The sequence below is a fragment of the Pseudopipra pipra genome, chromosome 1 (assembly GCF_036250125.1).
Source record: "Pseudopipra pipra isolate bDixPip1 chromosome 1, bDixPip1.hap1, whole genome shotgun sequence".
Lineage (NCBI taxonomy): Eukaryota > Metazoa > Chordata > Aves > Passeriformes > Pipridae > Pseudopipra > Pseudopipra pipra.
The window spans coordinates 90,109,740-90,128,399 of NC_087549.1; the positions used below are offsets into that span (position 1 = coordinate 90,109,740).

Sequence of the window (18,660 nt, forward strand, 5' to 3'; positions counted from 1 at the left end):
ACTTACACTATGACTAAGGAAAGTCATTCTCCTAAGGATTATGTTTCAGAGGAAGGCAGGCTTTAACAACTACTTGCAGTCAATGAAGATAACTTAGAAATTTTCACAAATACAAGTACACTAACTTAGCCTTTGGATCAAGTTCCACCTTGTGCAATTATTTCAGCCTTCCCCTTTCATACTTTGCCTGTGCAATTTCAACTGATGATGGTTTTTTTGCACTCTCTCAAGAGTCGCTGTGCTGTGTTTGCTAGCACAGCACAATTATTGCTTCCCAGCCCTGTACTGGCTACACTTCAGGGGTGGCAGAGTCATCTGTTTATGTAGGCTCAGGATGTATTACTGTCTTACTGATGAAAGATGTAATACCAAAAGCAATTTTAATGTGTCGATTTTTTTTTAAAGTTTGATTTTGTTGTCGGAGCCGGTACCTAATGCTTAGGTTACTGTGATTGCTCTTCTTACAGCATGCCAGGCCAAAAGAAAAGGGTAGAGCAGAACACAATCAAAAAGTCACTTGAAAAAAAATTGCCTCTGCTTTATGAAGAATGCAGGAAATCAAATGCATCATAGATTTTTTTGTTCAACTCTGGTGTCTGATCTTTGGTAAAAGTGACCTTCAATGGGAAGAGGACTTCTGTTCCCAGTTTCTTACATTTACAAGGAAGGTGGAGGTTATTATACAGTTATATTTGCATTTTCTTATGCATATAAAAGATGCCAATTCTTATTTGCCCTGAAAGACAGTATCCTGAGTAGTTCAATTTATGTCCTCTCCAGAACAGAGTGGCAGAAAATGTTTACCAAAACTGCAAATTTTTTCTTCATAGCATCAATTAAACATGTAGGATTAACTCTTTGAGGAAAGAAAACAATTTTACAAAGTCTAGTTGCATTACACAACAAATGTAATTTCAATCTGTAAAAAGTTCATTAATAAAACCATATATAAACAAGCATTTTTTTGCTGATATTTCTGAGATTAAATGAAAACAGCAGTATGAAAATACTGATTACCTCTATCTCTTTTCAGGTCTTTTTATGTAACAAAAAAAAATCTAATAGGGTAAGCAACAGAAATTGATTTTTTTAAAAAAAAAGATATTCTTCTCCTTTATATTATTTTTTGAACTGTCAACTTACATTATTGTTTAGAGTAATTTAAGTAATGCAAATATATGGGCACTCTGCTGCACCAATTTACATCTCCAATGAGCACATGAACTCTAGTGAAATTTGATCTAAGATTTAAAAAGGTAATGAGATCAGGATTTGGTTCTGTGATTGTAGTAATTAGTTACTTAAGTTAGGCTTTTATTTTTACTCTTGAAAAAAAGTCAGAACTCACTATAATATGTTGAGATGGAGGGAAGCCAGCTGGCATGTCCATATCTATCCATTGATTAAATAAAGAGAGTGTCATTAAATAATTTTCTGCAAATATAAAATCATAATTATTTAATTATCCTCTGTTCTTTGCCAAGGCAGTAAGCCTTCTGAATATGTCTCATTCCACTCTGTATATAATACTAACTGACTATTTTCCTACAAAGATACGTGGGGATTTGAGCAACCTGGTCTGGTGGAAGATGTTCCTGCCCATGGCATGGGAGTTGGAACTACACGATCTTTAAGGCCCTTCCAACCCAAACCATTCTATGATTCTGTGACTAAGAGTCACACCTGCCTGACTCCTCCTTGGTGTCTAATAGACAAGGTAAAAAAGGCTATTTGAGCTCCAAAATATTCAAGACAATGCTAAGCAGATTTTAAGTCCTGCAGAGTTACACAAGAGATGCCTACACAAAGAGCGCACCCAGTAACTGCTCAGCGGTTTTCATACATTCATCTCCTCCACCATGTTTAGCCTGTGGCTTTTTCTCAGATACAGCCTTCAAAACCCTAATAATGTCATCTGAATCCCAGGGGGAAAAAAATTCTTTTTCTTGTTTTCTACTTTTCTCTGGATCTGTTGTTAAAATAGTAGTGGGAGTCTCATACTCAGAAACCAGGCTTAAACCTGGCTTGATTAAAATTTGCAATTATTGAGATTAAAGATATTTTCATTTACAAACATTATACGTATTCTGCTCAAAAGCTTATTTAATTGGACTTTTTATAAAACAGAGTGCACTGGATTTTGACTACCATGTTCAACAGGGCTGCTGAAAGGACAAGAGGGATCTGTGGTGTGATGCCTTTGGAGTGCATATGGCATGCCGCAGTGTCTCTGCAGTGCAAGAAACGGCTCAAACTTGAAAAGAAACATAACTTCAGTTGATTTCAGTTGGAGTAAAGTGGTGTGGTTTTGTTAGTATGCAAAGAAACATAAAACTAGCAGTGCAGCTTTTAAGGCTTTAACCCTTTTAGTACAAAAACAGTGGAACCCATTGGGTCATACTGTGTACAACAGCAGTTAGTGGTATCAGCATGATCCATCAGTGTGGCATGTCTCTGCATGCTCTAGCACTTTTAGTTCTTGTTAAATGGAAATGATGGACTAATATAGAATGGAGGTATCTGGAGCATATCTGGGCCAACCTCGATGAAAGCAGGGTTGTCTCTGGAGTTTCTGTAGGTTTCCCAGTCAGCTTTGAAGTATTTCAAGGGACAGAGATGAAGACTCTGGGAAACCGGTGGCTGATGAGAATTCCTCTCTGAACATCGGGGTGAGTCAGAATGGAGTGTGAGAGTTTACCTTCACAGGAACAATCCATTCCAGCCTCTTTGAACTGAGGTTTGGTTGCTCAATCAGTAAAAGTACATTGATATTCTGAGGCTCTACCATGCACAGGTCAGTCCACATAAATTATCTTTATCATCTTAATAAGGTGCCTGGATACTTGTTCAGTGTTCAAAAAGCTATCCAAATGATGGCATAGAAGTCTTGGGAGTATAATTCTGATACCAGTTACTCAGCCATGTTCAGAAAGGGTAAGAAATCTTGTTTTACAAAGAGCTGCTTCTCGTTTTCCTTTAATGCTTCTCACTTTCCCTTCACGTTTCAGAATGCAGCAACTTAGTGCTGAACAGCAATACATAAGAAAGTATTTAATTCAGTACTGAGCTCAGTCAACCTTAAAAAGTTTGTTTCTTCATAAAAGAATAATTTGGGAATTTTTTTTTTAAGGCAGGCAAATTGCTTCATGCTACTGAAGCAGAAAAGGCAAAGATTTAATAATGCTGTCATTTTGGAAGTGCACAGAGTGTCTCTATGAAGGCAGCATCATTACACACAGTTTTGCAGCTCTGAGGTGCAGATTGGACTGCCAGCCGGCCCTAGAGCAAAAGACAACATAATGCAAAGGACTTCTGTTGGAAAATAGTTGATCAGGAATTTTATTTTTGTCTACTTAGTCCTTTCTTCCTCCAGAAGAGGTTCATTGGTCTCCAGTGTAAGATGCAGTGTGATTCTTGTCTTTCAAAGAACTGTGTCAAAGGGATAATTCTAGCCACTTTTCATGCAGATACTTGAACACCTGTTTCTCCTTCATTTATCTGCCAAAGATTAGTTCAGTATAACACCTACTGATTTTATGGATTATTTCTATGGGGTTTTTTACCTCATAGTAATAAAGGTGAATACCACCAAAAGCTTTTCTATAGGCCTCAAGCAAAATTATATGTAACAAAATCATAAGATGTGTGGGTTGTATGATAATTTTGCTCTTACATTAAGCTAAATTTAAAATGCAATCATATGTAACTATCATGTTTCTTCACAGTGTATTCATTTGAAATGTACACCACCCCCATATTCTGTAAGCCTGCTCTTTACTGTGGCAAATTCAAATATCTTGTACTCAACTAGTTTCAAGGAACCTTGCTATATTTGCACATTATCAATGTCATCTTTTCCTGCTGGTAGTTCCTCATTTGCAATTATAATAACCCATGATATTTCAGCCATCTCCACAGCAACTAATTATGGTGGTAGAAATAGAGTGACATCTATTGCTATTATGCAACAGAAATAAATGATATTTCACAAAAACAGATCATCTAAATCTTATTGATGTAAAAAAAGACCAGGATAAAGTTGAAATAGAAGAATATTTAGGTAGAGTTAAAAATTGAATTGTTATTATTTCTTCATTTGTATCTGAACTATGAAGCTACATCATTAATATTTTAATTAATGCATTTATAACAATATAATGGCATTTTGATAATCTTGAGAAAAATATTTGAAGGTAGTGTCAACTTTCAGCACGCTTGTAATTGTCCATGGAGCAGTGAGTTGCAGCTGCTCTGTCGTTCTTTTGTGAAGCATTTGTCAAAATCTGCAGAACAACATGACTTTATTCTCTTTGTTCAAAAGCCATCTACAGTCAAGTCATTATCTGACAGTGGGCAGAATTTGAGATTTCAGGTCTGCATTCCACTGTCACTTCACGTACTACGTTGTCAGAAAGCAATCAATAATGATTAAGGTTTGTCCAACATCAAATACGGCACACACTCTTGTACTTCCTAGAACTGAGAGAAACAAAGTAAAATAAAAGAAGTCTTAGCATTCTCTGAAGTTAATGAGTGAAAAATCCTGAAGCCCATACTGAAAAAGGGTTCTAAGCCTGTATGCCACACTAGCTAGTAAGCTGCTTTTGCAACCAGCACTACACAGGCCATGAAACCTGAATACATTTTTGTAATTTTAGATGTCAGTATGTCTGTATTACTTAACAGGTCTGATTTAATCATGCAAGAAAAATTCCCTGACATGCATGGTAAGGAGATAAAATTCAAGTTCCTTTCAAAGGTAAATCAGATACCTTTGCACATTCCCTGACAATTAGATAATTAAATACTTTTGGGTGTTGGGATCGAGGGTGTTTTCTCCTGATTCATTAAACACATCCTTTAAAGATAAATATACTCAAGGACAGGCATAGTAGATCAAACAGAAGTCTGTGGTAGCCCAGTATGTTTTCTTGCAGTCAGTGGTTATGTTATATGCAAGAAGCAGGGTAAGTATCTATTTATCCAATTTCTAACTTAACAAATCAGATTGCAGCACTCAGAAATTCCTAAGTGAAGAGCTGCATCCAAATTAAGGAACCATGTGTGGATTCATCCTCCATCACTTTGTGGCATTAGAACCAAATTACACTTTTAGCCTTAATGGATATCTCTTGCAGTTAATTCCACAATGAAAAAGGACATTGTACACAAAAGCACCTTTTTGTATCATTTGCACCCTGATCATTTTGTTGGGTGCTCCTTATTTCTGTGTATTGTTAATGGCCCCAGATCTGGAGCAATGGGTGATGCCCACACTGCATGAGAGCAGGAGCTCACACTGCTGCCAAAGACCATCTCATGCATTCAAAAGGCAAAAGCCCTTACAGCATGAGTATCCACTCATCTCTGGATCTGGAAGAATGCAGGGACTGTGAGGATTCTTTGAAAGGCTATGCCAAGCTAAGAAAGCCCTGTCTGTTGCAGCTCCCACCAGAGGGTATATAGAATATGTGTACTGGTGTTGGCTATTCTGTTTTGTGCTTTGATTTTCCTTCAAGAAATGATCTGGTTCATGCAGAGTACAGCCTAGGTGGCAATTACTATGTATTTTTGTGAATATTCCAAATTTCTGTTTCCCTTTTTTACTGCTCCAAACATTAAGATGATATTTTCAGAGGATTCTGTGAAGAGTTTCCAAGCACTGTCTTCTGAATAGGAATTACTAATTTAGCTGTTAAGCATATAGAGTTAGGGCTATCTTTCCACAAATGTCTTTTTTGCTCTTATCAATGTTGAATTTTGTCACACATCATTTAATATCAAGATATCTTTTGTAGTTCTTTGCAGTTGGCCTTAGTTTTGACTGCAGTCAGCAAATTTTGTCAGCCTTTCTAGAATGTGTCTTTGTGAAGAAGACAACAGGTACTACATCCCTCTGCTTAGTTATGGAGCGTTCCTCTTTGATTTCTATATGTTATAGAATAACACTAGAGGATAATCACTCTTATATAATGCAATTTTAATTCTTCCACTGACCTTAACATAGGGGTTTTGGAATTCTGAAAATGCCAACATGGAACAAAACATCTTCAATCATTGACTTCTATGAACTTCCCACCTCAAACCCAGGATGATTCTTCTCTCATCTGTCTTTTATTCTAGGTCTCCTATTTATAGCTCTCTTCAATACAACTGTTCCTAGACTGGTGGTATGAAAACCAGGCTTACTGTTCTATAATTCCCAGTTGACTTTCAGACTCCTAAGAATAGCAACTTTCTATTTACCATCTCCCACTTTTCTATCCTATCTGGGTTATTTGTCACACTTACTAGTTCATCTTTGATTTCCTGGGAAACTCTGGGAAGAAAACTCTCTGGTCTTGGCAGTTTGCTGCTCTCTATTTTATTAATTTCTTTAAAAAGTTATCCAAGTGCCACTTCACTTAGAAAGATTACCACAGCTCCTTGTAAAGAAGAGTTTCACTCTGCTATTCTGCTGAAGCTCTTCAGCATTAGCACTGCTGTGAAAAATACTTGGTTTGTTTACCAGGGCCTTTTTCCTTCTGGGCCATTGCTTTTAACCTTAGATAATCTATGAATCTGCCCATTTTCTGTTTGGTTTTCTACACATTCGGCTATGAAGTTCTGAACAGTAGGGCCACTTACAATGGAATACTGAGATATGAGACTGCCGTTATACCTTTATTTTATACAATATTATCTAAATTTATAATTGTGATTACACTGTAAGAACTGTCCAGCCTATTACGTCTCTTTCATTTCACTGTCCTTCTTGCCTACTATTTTTCAAGTTTTCTTCTTATATCAGTACTGCAGTTCAAAACTGTTCCCATCTAAACGTGTTTAGTATCTTCATCTCTGTCTCCCCCTCCCAGACAAGCATCATAACACACAAAAACACACACAAAAAAGAGCACTAAAATAACATGTAATACTAAGTGTAAAAATGCCTTATTTTCTCAGATAACTGAAGCACTTGCTGGAGAGAAGCATAAAATCATTTCATCAGTGGTGGATTTTTTTTTTAAATACCTCCATTTAAAATAATGGAATAATTCATACTACAAGGCAGGATGGTGCATGCCAAAATCTCATGAAGCTGTTCTGCATTCATGTTACTGTAACTGAAATCACAGTCTGGTGTTTTTTGCAGTCTGTTGATTCCAGAGGACTGCCATGTATAGTGGAAAATTTCCCTCTGTTTGGGAAGGTTACCTTTTCACCCCAAAGAAGCAAAAAAGTCAGACTGAGACTCTAAATGTGTAAAACATGCTGAAATTGCATGTGGACATTTACTGTAGATTGGGCTGTTATCAGTTTCCAAGCCAGAAAGTAGATTGTGCTATTTGGGGAGATAAGACACTGGTGTTAAAGACACTTATTTTTTTCCAGCATCTTGTACCAACCAGCTAGTGCCATTGCACAAACTGCAAATATCATCCAGATATAATTGCTGGATGGTGTGACAGCTGCAATTCCAGAATCTTCTTATTTTGGAGGAAGTGTTTGTTTCTTTGTGATTCAGTCTTTCCTACAATCAAGTATTAAATGAATGATTTCCTGATTGGCTCCTAACAGAGGTCTGTGTTGAAAGGTTGATGCCAGTTCATTCCAATTACAAATGCATTTTTAATTTGTGTGTGCTTAGTCAAGGTTTTCTGGGTGTACAACAGTAATGACAGTTTCTGAGATGTATATTAAATATTCATAACATCTGTCTCAAAACAGTGCTAAGCCAACAGATTTAAGTAGGTATTTCTTAGTTGTGAGCTATGCTTTGTATCATTTATTTTCAAAAGGTATACATGTGAGCACAGATATACAACTCTCCATCATTTTTGTGTGTCAGTTTGGGAGGCTACAGTGTACTAATTATTCCAGTGTAAGTGGAAAATCATAATTTACTACAACATTGTAATGTGTGGATAATTTTTCAGTTGTCCCAAATCCCTATCTGGTGAAAAAGGAGCATCCAGCATACTAAGCTTTTTTCACTGTAGCCAGAATAGGTTTTTTTAGGGAGTAAAACACTGGATTTACACATCTGTCTGGCAGTGGGTACCAGGAAATATATGTTTGTAAAGTTACAACTGTAAGGTAAACTAAGGTGTAAAACTACACAGTAGGTGGCTGTTGCTGTAGAGAGACTTGTGCTACTTGTCTTACCGAGTGCAGCTCCCTTTTCTATAAGCTGGTGATCCTCCCAGCTGGCAAACAAGGGGACCAAATATTGTCCGGTAGCTTGGTTGTCATCTTCTGGTGGTCTGTCCAAGCATTCTTTCTCCCTCCTTATCATCAGTCTGCCACTGTTTGGTTTTATCTCAAAATTTCCCCCCCTTTTTCTGTCATAGGAAAGCTGACTCCTTCACCCTCAACAAGTTACACTGGAGAATCCAGTCTCCTGACATCTGCTAGACATCTTTATATAAACTGTGTTCTGTATTTTGCCGTCTGGATGTGTTGTCTGATGAAGAGCAAGTCCAAAAGCAGCAGCTTGCCTGGTTATTTATATCCCATGTGTAAACTCTATTATGGAGAGAACCCTCCAGAAAGTCGCAGGAGTCATTATCGTATTCTAGAGATGGCCACCATGGTTTTTGCTTTGAGAAAGGTCCCTTGAACTATTATGCTACAAAATATTTCAAATAAACATTTTTGCCATTACAGATAATGCTGCAGATCCCTACCATAGTATCATAGGTCTGGGTACCATCTTCTCAGGGTAAAGGAAACACCTTGTAGATATCTCACTCAGCTTGTCACTGCTTTTAGCATAGTTGTTGTCTGCTGTATGTACAGAAATCTGAGACTGCAAGGTGCCTAAAGCAGGTTGAGTCACTTGTAAAAAGCAGCCGTTCTTTGGGATGTACAACTGCTTCTCATGTTCCTACATATTTTTTTCAGATGGCATCACTCATCTTGTCTGGCTGCAAAGGCTTGATGAATAGAACCCATATTCTTACTGTTTCTTTGACACTACAATTTCTACAACTAACAACTCATGTTGTTATGCAGAAGCCTGTAGGAGAAACCATCATTCGTGAAAACGTAAATGGATCTCCTCTCGTAAGGACTGTGTCAGCTGCCTTTTGCTGGCACTTAGGACATGGCCTCATTGCAGTAAGAACTGTGGTGGTAATAGCTCAATTTATCTTTAATCTAGCTTTAGCTACTTTGGGTGCTGGTAGCAGTATGGACTTCAGCATAGGCTGTTCTAGCCTCCCAGGTTTCTTGCTTGGATGAAAACCTTCAAATAAGTCAGTACCACCCCCTCACTACCATTTTGATGCCTAAATTAGACAGTCTCAGAGTGTTCAGGGTATGACTTCCTACCCTGTAGTCTGTAATTGCAGAGCAAGTGTACCCTCAGATGTGCTATATTACCTTGTTGCAAATTTCTTTAGTTAAGCTACACAGCTTCATTTTTTATTAAGTTGTGGAAAGCGATACCTCTTAGTGTCTCAGCTTTACAGCTCTTGACCTAGTAACTACCTAGGAATTAATGAAAACGCTGTGTGGCAATTCAGGGAGAAAAACAGGAACGTATTTCTTCATTTTTTCAATATTCTGATCAGCTTTCTGAATATCTCCCCAACTTGCTGTACAGTACTTCTCAAGTGTGACTAGAGAAGCAATTACGTATAAAAGGTATGAAAATGCGAGTCTTTCCAAAATCCTATTGATAGATTATCACAGTTGCCTGACACAGTGGAGTTCTGTTTTGCTGTTTATTAGCTGGGCAGCTGAGGGTGGTAACATTTTTCTTAAGGTGTCTACAATCTTGTTTTCTTTTTAAATCCACTTTCTTTGTTTTCTTTTTCAAACACACACCTTTTGTTATATTTGCCAAGATTTCTTGTTTTATCTCCTGTTTTCATGTATTCATCTTCTGCCAGGCTCACTCTACTTGGCCTATGAAATCCATTATGTTGGATTTCTTTGGATCTAACTTGAAGTTTAGTTCTTTCCCTAGGAAGGCACCTTCTTTGATTGATTTTTTTTTCTTTAGCCCTTCTGTATGAAAAAAGATACAATCCATCTCTTCTTGGATTAGATTTCTGATTTCATTAGTTCAAAAAGAGCTAAGAATTATTATGGTAGAGTTGTTCAGATTTAATTTCTCTGCCTTTCCTTGCGTTTACCAAATTCTTGTTTGTATGCTGTGTTTCCGAGCCGTGTTAGTGTATTGTGATCTCACTTAGTGTGGTTTGCAGTATATTGATTAACTCCTGCAATTCTATGCTTACAGATTTGACTTTCCTCCCAGGTCTGTCCTCTGGGACTTTACATACAGTAATGATTAGTACAAGTCTAGAGTTTTCTAGGCTCATTTCAGCTTCTTTCCCAGTTTTACTTTCTTTCTCAATCAGTAAGGCAAAGATGATTGAATTTTTATCTGTAGTTACCAGGTGTGCCAACTGTCATACCTCCTAAACTCTTCTGGTTAGTAACTAGGAATTTTAGATTTGATCCTGCATTCTCAAAGGAATGTGTATATTTTTACTGTGTAATTTCAAAGGCTTGCCTGTTGCAGGATTTACCATGCTCCCAGTCCAGCACTTCTAACTGGAAAAGGACTGGTGTCTTGAGCTAATCTGAATTTGAATGGAAGCAAGATGCCCCAACATCATCTTCTCTGTGCTTTTACATAGTAGTAATCTAAAATAAATCCAGTTGTACTGGCAAGACTGGAAATAAAATTAATCGTTTGGTGGGGGGGGATAATTTAATTTTTGCCTCTTTTTCCTATTATTCTATTTGCCTTAATTATAGAGTAACAAATTTTAAGCCTAGAAAGGTCATTTCCTAGCCTAGAGTGTTGGGCCCAGGCCACAGAATAGGTGCTGTTAATGCTTTCCTAGTGATATATCAGGTGACAAGCCAAGTGATCTCAATTTGCTGTACCTCACTTTTCCACCTCTAGAATGATGATAGTGATTTGCTTAAAGAGTGTTTCGAGTTGCTCTTCAGTGTGGCATCAATGCTGGGGTTTCTTCCGGTTTTATTAGTTTTTCTTGTAGTTTTTTTTAATAATTAGTTTTCCAAATTATTCATGAACTGAAAGGGATTTATTTGGTTGGCTACTGTGGTGACACCTGACTTGAAGAGGTACGTGTAATACACTTTTTAAAATGAAGCTTAACTTTTAATACCAGCCCATCTTTCTCCTGATGTTCACTTATTTTGTCATCTCATAGAATGGGAGTGCTAGGCTAGAGAAATTTCATTGGCAGACTCACAGACAAAAAGAGGCTCCTAATCCTTTCTAGGCAGTAAACTGTCTGAATCAGATTTTGTAGATGATACTGCCAGAGGAAAAGCCAGGCTGATATTAGAGAGACTCAGAACTTCTACAAGAAATTTTAAATCTCAAAGATTGAGAAACCTGTTGGAATATTTTTATTTCCCTCAGGCTTCAAGAGACCTATGCATGTTTGAAGGCAAGCAAAATCCATATTTAATACCAAATTACTTAATACCAAATACCAGTTACTTCAACCAACCTATGTTTTGACACTGGTCAAACTCCAAGCTCACAGCAGCAGTGCTGGGTGTCATGCCACAGCTTTTAAAACATCCCAAAATTAATGGAACTCTGTGTGAGCTGACACATCTACGTTTTCATCAGCTGTCTGAGACTTTCATCTACAGCAGCGTTTCTTTTCTTAAAACTACTCTTGATTTCAGAAATGTAATCAACCTAATTTTTATGCATCTGCATCTCAGCTACTCACCCTTAGCTTCCTTTACAGTCAGTGAAGCCTAACAGTGCAGTTCAATCTTGCTTAGATGCTTATATTTGGCTAAGGTTAATCATGCCCAAGACTTGCTCTTAATATATAAGGAGGCCAACTCAGAGGCAGAAGCCCACACTGTTAAAATTTACATCAGATGAATCCTGCTCTATTTGATTGCCAAGAAAGTCTACATAGTTGGAAAAATTTCAAGATGATGTGACATGTTTTGATACATAATCTATCACATCTGAAAATCTCTCCTTTCTTATAAGTCTAAGGGAAATATTGATGGTTGTTTATCTAACCACTGTGCAAAGCAATTGATTTGCTTTTTTCTAATTATTCAGATCTGAATTATTAGCAAGGTAGATTCCTGTTGAACGCAAGTATAATGCATTAGAAAGCTTCTGCTCTAAGGTCCATCCTGTAACAACCTTTGCCTCCTAAAATAATCATGAAAATTATACTGGCCTTTGAAAGGAAGAATTCACAAAAAGCAGCCCCCAGTGCATTTTAAGACAAAGGCCAAGGGCAACCTCAGAAAAAAACAAGGTTAAGTTCCAACTGGTCAGCACGGACTGGGGTTTAGTTTCGGTTGTCACATGAGAAGGAAAAGGCAGAACTTGTTTATTTAGTTCTGCCCTTGGTTTAAGCAGCAACAGGGCAAGTTCTGCAAAGGAGACTGGTTTATTATTATCTTGAATAATAATATTTATTTCTTAATTTATCATTATGTCATACAGATGCAGGTCGAATACTTTATGTGACATGTTTTGGCCTTGGAGGGAAGGATGGGAGGGACAGAAAGGTTACATGTCCTGACTGCATAAATGCCTCTTTGGCTGGTTAATGGAGCAGCAGAAGCTCTTGGCATAGAGACAGCGGCGAGCTTCACCTTCTCAGCTGGAGGAGCAGCCCACAATCACTGCCATCACAGAGCACAGCAGCTTATTAAAGGAATAAAGACAAAACTGTACTTGATTTCCAGAATGGAGGGGCAGGAACTCCTCTCAACCCTGTCAAGGCTTTACTGATCTTAATGGGTCTGCCACAGAGAAAAACTCTGCTTGAACAGCAGAGGGGTTCTGCTCCTGAGGGACGAGTTCAAAACTAGCAGCTCAGAAACATTAATAAAAGCATTTCCCACTGTTTCTTCATCAAAGCTTAAAAGAAACAGCTACTGCAGAGTACACTGGCAACATCTGTACGCTTATACCATAAAATACATATAGGCTCATTGCTATAAACTAGTAACTGAGAGTTTCTTGGAGAGTGGATGAATTTGTTACGATAACTAGTTTCTGGCATAATTAGATCCCATAAAGAGGGCTTAATGCTTATTTCTAATCTCCTGAAAGGTTATACAAATGAAAAAAATGAGGTTAATCACCAAGAAAAATCACTAATGAAGTAATACATCTTTTGTTAAATATTAATTATATTGCATTTTTTCCCATCACAGAATTTACATGGTTCTCATGAATCAAGGATAAATTCTGAGGTTTTTATTTATCTGTTGCTGTGAATGGAACTCTTCTCAGTGGAGAATCACTGAATTTATTTTGTATCGGCTTTCTGCTTGAAAAGAAAATCCTTCATGAAAGAACTGGCAGTCTTTGCCAGAGAAATCCAGACTGAGTAAAGCATTTCGTTGTTCAGGCTGTTAGATACTAATGAGTTTTGCATCTAAGTGCTTGTATTTTTTTCCCATCTGATCCAGCGTTATCATAGCAGGTTATGCACTTAAACATACAACACTTGTTTGGGAGGAAGATTGTATTATAGAAAGGCAGCATGTCCTATAGTTTCAGTATAACATCTGTTATTATCATTCAGTGCTGCTCTTAGCCCAGCATGCCCTTCCTTTAAATATCTTATTAATTAAATTGGATTAGTAGGGAAAAAATTAATACTTTAAGTCCTGTACCTACTTAGAAAGGATTTAGAAACTGAAAAAATTGCTTTGTCTGAGCTTCAGCTGGAGGGTTGTGGGTTTTTTCATTCTTGAACACAAGCAGATTACAACTAAAAGGGAGTATCTGAAAAGCCTATGTATATATACAGTCTTCCAAATACATGTATTTTATCTTTGAAGTTCTGCTAAACTTTAAAAATAGTTTGCTACTTCAAGAAGTATTGGTCAATACTGCAGGGTCTTCCCCAGCAACTGTTTTGGAAGAGGTGCTTCTGCACTTCTTCAAAATATCCTGATAGCCCTTTTTAGCACTTAATTTCCCAAAAGCCTCAATTCTGGTCTGCAAAATTACTGTAATTTTTACTAGTACTATAATAATGTGGTGAGACCTCCCTGCCATGAAGTTGGTGGTAATGCTGCTACCTTGCATAGCCAGCTGTTGACAAGGCAGGAGGGTAAGACTGTGAACACAGGTGGGTGCCAATGAATTTGTGTGTAAAGGGTGGATCTATTACTTAGCTGTCTATGGTCAAGTATAGAAATAGCAGAATTTGCCCGTGTCTTTGTTCCATGGGCAGTGCTGCTTTCTATCTGAGAAACTGCTTCTTTGCTGATGATTCACCCAACTTGATTTCCCACTGAAGAGCAAGTTTGGACAGACTGGGTGCTGTTTGCTACTTACACTAACAGAAAATTACACTTTCTGAGACCTATTGAAAAAGTTGTTGGGTGCCACCAAGTTGCTCTTTAGATTCAGTCAGGGTCTTGACAACTTCTTGGTGGGAGAAAGCTCAGGAATCAGCTGTAGCCTGTTTTGGCTTTTTTTTGGATGGGCTGAGGGCAGCTATTCTTAAAGAGGAAGAGGAAAGAGCTTGAGGTGCTGTATCAGAACAAGGCCCCTTCTGCACAGGGAAAAGGCAGCTTGAGGAGCAGTCTGCAGGATGATTCCAAAGCCTGATTGTTGGATTTTTCTATTCAAAAGCATATTAGAAACTTAGAAGTCGGTGTTTCATTGAAAGTCAGTTGAGGTGCCTGAAGCACTTCTTCAAATGGGTCCTAGGCGCTCTGGAAAATGCTGTGGCAGTTATGTTAACAGCTTCTAAAATCAAACTGCACCATATGCTTGGCTAGTGGGTGTGGGGTCTTCTGCCTCAGCAAAAGGACCTGCCTTCAACTCTGATCCATGAGAAAGTTCAGAGGGAGTGTTTAGGGGAGACCAGGGTTTTTATTAGCTTCTGAGTGTGCCTACTGGTCTTCTTTGCCCTGAAGAATACGTGTTCAAAACTGATTTTAAAAATGGGAAAGCCTAAATTTATCCCATGTAGAAAAGCAAAGCAGAGCTGGCCTTGTTCATACCAAGTTCTAAGCCTCTGACAGCAAATAAGTTGCAATGAGCACAGTGTGTCAGTATAACCATAGCTAATTCACCAAAGTGTCCCTGTGGGAACAGTCAGCACACAGCAGTACCAGAAAAGGGTACACCCTCCTGTTTTCGGAAATAGGAGAGAGGATTTCCAAGCCTCTTTTGCTTTAATTCTGCCTTGGGCAGACTGGAGATGCTAAGTCCCAGTTCATTTGTGTGTGCATGCATCTGTGCTGGGTCTGATCGAGGAGCATATGGCAGAAGCAATTTGCCCTTGACTGTGCCTCTTTTTTGGCAGGCACAGGCTTGTTTCTCACAGAGCGGGTGCAGTCACAGCCTCTGCTGCACATCACTTCTTGAGCCCCTTGCTTGCTGGCTTTCAGGTCTTTGCCTGAGTGCGTGTCCTTTGTGGTGTTTTGGTTAATTGGACATTGTTTTAATTACTACTGAACTAAAGAAACATGTATTTTCTGTCTGTCGTTTTGCTGCCTCAGTGACCACAGTCTCCAAGCAGCCAATACAGAACTCAAGCTGTTCAGTTCTGGTGTAAATTGCAGTGGCTCTTTCGGATTTTCTGTCATTTACATCTCTTTAGGAAAAAACATCCCTCTAGGCAGGAGAAGGCTCTATTAAACAGCTTATGTTTTGCACTGCCCCACCTTGATCTGCTCTCACTGGAATTGGTGGCCAAGAAGCCTTGTCTTCTATCCTCTTTCATGATCTGGAGACAGTCCATGGCCACATTCTGTGGCCCCATCTTTCATTGGTGTGATATGTTGCCTTCTTTTTTACCTTTCACTCTGCAGCTTCTGCACTAATTTCCTTTTTCTCCCTTTGCTGTCTCTGATTCTCCACAGAAATGCTTGGGTCATATGTCAAAATCAAGCAATGGGAGTGGAGATGTCCTCAAATCAGCCAGTCTATAGCCATTTCTGTCAATAACAGCCTCACTACAGCGGCAGGCAGATTCTCTGGACTGCCAGTAGCCTTTGAGATGCTAAACTGCCATTGACTTGAAGAGGAAAAAGAACATTTTTTAAAATGCCTTAAAAGGCGTAGAGCCTTTTAAAACAATTATTTCCCTTCTTTTCTATTTATATTGACCCTTATTCTTTGCTTACAGCTTTGGAAAGAAAAATGTCCATGAGGCAAAGCAGAGAGGAGCTTATAAAACGAGGAGTGCTGAAAGAAATTTTTGATAAAGGTAAGTGTTCTTCCTTTCACAACATTAAATTGGCATCCCATATAGTTTTACAGCCAGACATTACATTATTATAACACTGGGAACTGGGAATGGAGTCCTGAATTGCAAGACTCTGCAGAAAAAGGTCTCCAAACACCTCTCTTGATTTTGCAATGGTCTAGCCCATTCTGTTGGATACATGTGATAGGTATTTAGCAAATAAAAATGAAAATTAATCAGAAATGTAAAGTAGTAGAAATAAAAGTCACAGCAACAGGCTCTAGTCATTCGCTGCAAAAGAGCAAAGCATCCAGACTGTGGAGAGATGAAGTGGGTCCATGCCTGCGTGTGTTACCATTGTCTGGTTGAGTCACTTCGGGATTAATTGTTGTGGAAAAGGGAAACATTGACAGGTTTTGGATCCTGACGAGCACAGAACAATGTACTTTCCCTTGAAATGGCTCAGAAGAGATAACAATTCCTTATTCAGGATAATTAATTTGTTGAGTTGGTAGTGTCTTATTTATGCAAAATGCCATTGTTTTACAAACATCATTGTTTTACACTGGTAATGCAATACATACTTGACATCTATTACGTGTCAGACTTTAACTGCAGCTTTTATTTGTTTTGCTGCTCCTCTTGTCAATAACTAAGGCAATTAATTCAGCAACTTATATAAAAACATGACAAAGTTGCCTCTTAATCTGAATAGAACTTATGTATATGCTTTAAAGCCTTATTAATTCAAAATCTAAGAGTCTTTAACAATACCAGTACAAAATCTATTAGAAGTTAATAGAAGTTATAAACTTTCACAGATATTAGAAACATGGTCTATTTTATAATTGGGAGTGTTTAAATCTGCTACCTACTTTTTAGTCTATCTTATAAGGAAATTAAAAATTACTAACCCAATCTTTTCAGTTTTTTAAGTGGGAAAAAATGCAAAACACTGCAAAACAAACAAAAAAATAGAGTGCTTTTCATTAAATTTTACAGGTTTTACCAGTTATGTATTGTGGATGCTTCTAATCCTTCAGATTTAACACTGTGCTGTCAGTACGATCCCGCTGGCCTAAAAATCATCCTAGGTGCAACTTCAGGGTAGAAGCAGCTCCTGGCAAAAGGTTTGCCCTTCTCACTGCTTTGTGTTGCCCATGTTTCAGAGTGTGACTCAGATCAAATCCACAGCCAGTGAGGCATGGTCCAGGCTGTCACACCATGTGACAGGGGAACAGCCCAGGGGAGGCCAGGGCTCAGCTCCCTATTCAATGCCTCAGCCAGCTCAGAAGGCAGCCTTAAATCACACCTGTGTCCAGGGTGTGACCTCCTTAATCCCTGCCTCACATCCCACATGTAGCTGCTTTCTGAACCATCCCTACATACACTTAAAGGTATCCCCAGGAAAAAGCTTTTCTGTGCAGCCTGACTCTGCCTTCTACATTGAAACTCAGAGAGATTCCCCTGCATTGCTACCAATGCACTACAGCTTTCTCTGTTGATCAAATAATGCTGTAGTTTGTGATCTTCTGTGTCATCTTGTGAGGCACAAACTAAGCTCTCTGGGGGTCATTGTCTGAAAGAAAGAAATTAATTCCTCTTTATAGTAATTTTTCACCTTTTCAAAACTGATATGAAACACGTGCCACTTCTTATTTCCAGTGCAAAAAGCAGGGACGTTGGACCTTTTCACTGTCAGGTGCCACTAAAAGGGAAACTACAATGCAAACCAGTTGGACTCCACAGTCAGTACCCTACTGACTATGGAGTTATTATTCCTGCTTGTTACAAACACAGGAAGCTAGGTATTAGTACCCCTCCCTGAAAGAAAGAGGTCAGGCAGAGAAGAAACCGGTAATACACAAGAATAGCAGCAGTGATCAGACAGCTTTTATGATACAAAGATATGAGCAGGGCAAGATGTATAGACCAAAAACATTATTTCCTTCAGTGGTGTAATAATCTGAGTAATTCTAATAAATGATGTCATATCTCACTGTGAACCTTAAGTGGAAGTAACATTTTCCTTGTAATTCCTACTAGATAATCTCTAATCCTTCAAGAAAACACAGCAGACTTTAAGCATTTCATTGCAGAAGGCGTTATTTGATTAGGGTAGCATACAGAGAGGCATCTTGCACAGACAATAGGTGTAGCCATAATGCTAAATCTCTTTGTCTCCTTTTCCTAAGCAGTGGACAAAGCAGACAGAAGCAGCCTCTGAGTAATTTTGGCTTTTTCTTTCTTAAAAAATCCATACAGATTAAAGTAAACTTAGTGTGGACAGAATGACCTAAGAACAAAAATTCCTGCTGTGTGCTTAGTGTTGGTTTTGTCATATCTTCTGTGTTGAAGAAAACCAGAATTAGCTAGTTTGTTTGCCTGCTGTTTAAAATGATGCTCTGACATGTTTGCTTCAGGATTTGCTGGTTTTCAAAGGAGTTTTTGTCATCCAGCAGGTGAAAGTTATCTGAGT

General features: G+C 38.3%; 1 protein-coding gene across 9 annotated transcripts in view; it reads left to right on the forward strand.

Annotated features, from left to right (window-relative positions):
* Positions 1-18,660, forward strand: part of PHACTR1 (phosphatase and actin regulator 1) — a 306,676-nt gene that overhangs the window by 210,403 nt on the left and 77,613 nt on the right. For all 9 annotated transcript variants that reach the window (XM_064664551.1, XM_064664575.1, XM_064664592.1 and 6 more), the window contains one exon: positions 16,122-16,202. In XM_064664551.1, coding sequence (XP_064520621.1) covers positions 16,122-16,202 — 81 coding nt within the window. The remainder of the gene's footprint in view (positions 1-16,121; positions 16,203-18,660) is intronic.